The sequence below is a fragment of the Typha latifolia genome, chromosome 12, assembly GCF_019914945.1.
Source record: "Typha latifolia isolate L0001 chromosome 12, TyphaL0001v2, whole genome shotgun sequence".
NCBI lineage: Eukaryota > Viridiplantae > Streptophyta > Magnoliopsida > Poales > Typhaceae > Typha > Typha latifolia.
The window spans coordinates 6,040,389-6,044,223 of NC_133097.1; the positions used below are offsets into that span (position 1 = coordinate 6,040,389).

General features: G+C 42.5%; 1 protein-coding gene across 1 annotated transcript; it reads right to left on the minus strand.

The window, feature by feature from the left end:
* Window positions 1-280: 280 nt before the first annotated feature.
* On the minus strand, window positions 281-3,649 carry LOC140798434 (pentatricopeptide repeat-containing protein At5g66520-like). Its single transcript, XM_073152259.1, has 2 exons — window positions 1,791-3,649; window positions 281-924 (listed from the first exon to the last, which is right to left on the minus strand). Exon 1 carries the CDS (start codon window positions 3,568-3,570, stop codon window positions 2,167-2,169), a length of 1,404 nt encoding a protein of 467 aa, XP_073008360.1. The 5' UTR covers window positions 3,571-3,649; the 3' UTR covers window positions 281-924; window positions 1,791-2,166.
* Between the last annotated feature and the right edge of the window lie 186 nt (window positions 3,650-3,835).

The following is a 3,835-nucleotide window of genomic DNA, read 5'->3' on the forward strand; positions in this document are numbered from 1 at the left end:
GCTCTCTTAGGCACCCCTAGCAATTTGGGACAACATAATAATGCAACTCGAAGCCCTAATCAATTGCCTAAGTACTCTAAATTGATAGTAGATTTTGTTCCTGAATTCAGGTAAACCATTTAAATATTGTGCTCTGGTGGTATGAATGTTCCTCTATTGTTGTTCTCTAATTATTGTGCATATATTTGTGAATGTTACGTGCTCTATTTGTATTTATTTGTTTATGGTATTGTAGCAAGCATACGTTCCTAATTGCATTATAACTTACAGGCGATCATCATATGGAAACAATCTCTCTAATAACAAGTGAATAAATAACATCACAAATTTTTGCCTCTGTGAACCTAAGGAGCCTCATACACTTTGATCAACAAAAAGAAAAAAAGAACATTCGAAGCTTGTTCACTCTTAGATCTTAAAAGAGTTTGTGGCAATAATAGAGACAGGTTCCTTTCAGAAGAAATCAATAATGTAAAAGATCTACAATGCCAATTCCAAATAGTTTAAGACGGTTGACACCTTTTTAATCTTCATCTTCATAGTGGTCTTACTTCTTCAAGAGCATTGATAGAAATATCCTTCACTGTATAGAATTATCCTCACTATTTGTTGCAAATGCATCATGACAACCATAAGGATATAGAGCTAAAATCTTCAGTTGCATATGACGTAAGCTGACGGCAAACCTGATGGCGTCATCCATCGCTGTTCGAGCAGTGGCCAGTGCTTCTCCCATCTCTCTGTTGCTTATATAGTGTGAATTGAGCTGAAAGAGGATCTTGTCATGCCTGTCTTGGAACCTCAATACCCTTTCCTCTGCTTGCTCCAGAGCCTCCGTCACGAGCCGGAGCAACTCCGTGATGTTGTGGCGCCTTTGCCATCTTTTCAGCTCCGGGACGCTGAGCAAGACCAAGGAAGAAAGCCCTGTGAAAAAGGAAAGGATGTGAACAAGACCCATGGAGGAAGTGAGAGAAAGAGAGATGTAGAAGGGCAAAGAGAATGGATGGGATTCCTTGCTTTGGCATAAGGCTAACCTCAACAGCTATAAAACAATTCAGAAGAAATCATATTAAGTCTGTCACATAAAGAAGCCGCACAATAAGTCAGGAATGTTTCTCCAAGAGCTCAGCCTCTTCTCAGGAATCTTGTTGCTTTACTAGTAAAAAAAGAATTTCAAATGGATATTTGCATATTAAGTCCTCTCCTTACAAGTATGGCCACAAAAACAACAGCTGATTATTCCTTGTTTAGGAGTCAATAACCATCAGCTTGTAAAATATATTTCCAGCATGTTGTTTTCTTGCCAAAATGCCCTCACAAATGGTATTTCTTTTCTCGAAATCAGGAGATTTATGTGTTATCCTAGACAAAGGACCTTTTGCAATTAATTATATTTGAATTTTCAATTTAGTATGTAAACTGAATGCATGTATTTTCTACGATTGATGCTCATTTTTATTATAATAGAATGCACACAATTTACAAATGATGCACACACTAAAATCTATTATTGCAAATCAAACAAATCAAATGCAATTAAATTACAAAATCCCTCCTAAATAATAATAATAATATAGGTTGCATAACCAATGGACAAAATGAAAGATAAACTAGACAGCAGAACTGATCTTCTTTCTTTTCTACATCTTCCAGCTACTCATAAAAAGAGAAGACTTTAATTTTGTCAAATTCAATAGATATCAGCCACTAATTTAGCTATCTTATATGGAAATCTTATTATGCACTCATAATCTAAATAATTCATGATAGGGTGTCATGTTAAAGCTTACCAGCATGTACCCAATGCAAGTTGGAGTCACCAAAGCAGAGAGGTAAGACCGTGTAAATATTCTCATCCTTCCGATACCACTGATAAGTGGTGAGGGACTCCATAGAAGTTTTAGATAAACTGGTGAGTTCTCTGCCAAAATTGATTGCTGTCATTTTCAGAATCTGTACATCCATACTCTCCAAGCATTCATGCCAATTCCTCATTAGTCTCATTTGAACGAACATTATGCGAGACTCTGATTAATATCCTTCCTCAACTACATTGGCAGGAGCCTTCAGAAACCAAACGAAGCCCATGTCTCTCTAACAACAGATTTGTGCATCCATAAGCCCATTAAAAGCATTCATGTCAAACTTCTCGTTGCTGTCATTTGATTAAAGACTCTCTGCAAGGCTCAGACCAGCATTCTTCCTCAATCCCCTCTCCTTCATCCATCTCCTCAGCTCCTCAGCCTCTCTCCATCTTCCCATCTCTGCATACAAATTAGACAACACCACATAATGCGCTACATTCCTAGGTTCCAACTCCACCAGCCTCCTCGCTGCAATCTCGCTCAGCCTTGAGTTCCCACGAGCTCTACAACCAGCCAAAAGCGATCCCCAGATCACTGCATTAGGTTGGAATGGCATTTTTTCTATGAAGTCAAGTGCCACATCCAAAAGGCCAGCCCGACCAAGGATATCAACTGCACATCCATAGTGTTTGATCCCGGGACCAAATCCATATCTCCCACTTAAAATCGATTCAAAAATTTGCCTACCTACATCAACCAACCCTGAGTGGCTACAAGCGCATAATATCCCAATAAGTGTAACAGAGTCAGGCCTGAACCCCTCAAGCTCCATCCGATAAAACCACCGCAACGCCTCATTGCCACTCTTGGCCAATGCAAGCCCTCCAATAACAGAATTCCATGTATAAACATTCTTCTCTCTCATGCTAAGGAAGACACTCATACCCACATCAATCCTCCCGCACTTCCCATACATGTCTATCAAAGTAGTCCCCAAAACTACATCAAGTTCCCATCCAATCTTCCTAAGATAATCATGAATCCAAACGCCCATATCGAGCGCGCCATGTGCAGCACAGGCATCAAGCGCGTTAACCATGGTGACACGATTCGGTGCAATGCCTGAAAACTGCATTGTCCGGAACGCTGCTATGGCGTCACTGCTTCTTCCACAATTGTTATACGCCTTAATCAGTGTCGTCCACGCGACGACTTCCCTCATCGGCATTTCGTCGAACACTCTCTGGGCACCATTGATATCGCCGCAAACAGCGGAGTAGAGCTGCAAAAGCGAGTTGCGGACGTAGAGGTCGGAGCTAAAGCCGGAACGAACGATGTGGGCATGGAGAACTCCGCCATGGAAGGGGTCGGAGATGGAATTGAGGAGGAGTGGGAAGGTGTACCTATTGGGGGAGACGGAGGCGGAGAGCATGTGGGAGAAGAGGAGGAGAGGAGGGAAGGACGACGGGCGGGGGAGGAAGCGGAGGAAGGAGTTGTAGAGGAAGACGTGGGGGCGGGGGAGGAGGGAGAAGGGGGAGAAGGCGAGGGGGAGGTGGCGGAGGATGAGGGCGGCGCGGAGGAAGGAGGAGGAGATGGTAGTGTCAGAGAGGAGGTGGCGGCGGAGGAGGAGGGAGAGGAGAGGGGGGAGGTGGGAAGGGGAGGTGGTAGTGTTGATGGCATGGAGGATGCGGCGGGCAATGGAAGAGAGGTGGGAAGAGGAGGAAGGGAGTGGAAGCGGAAGAGGAAAGGGAAGAGTGGAAGGCATCAAAGTCTTCTTCTTTGCTATAGTTTTATACCCACATTTGATTTATATTCAGATCCATTTAGTCCAGTCCAGATATAATTTTATATCGGAATATAGATTGACTACTATGGAGTATGGGATCCATTTTCACCCCTACCAATAACTAATGCATATACCATTTCAAAACGAGACTCAATCAGAGAAGGCGAAAGCCAGAGAACACCTTTTGTAGAACAAATGGAGATGTAATTTCTCAACAAAAAAAAAAATAAAACAAATGGAAATG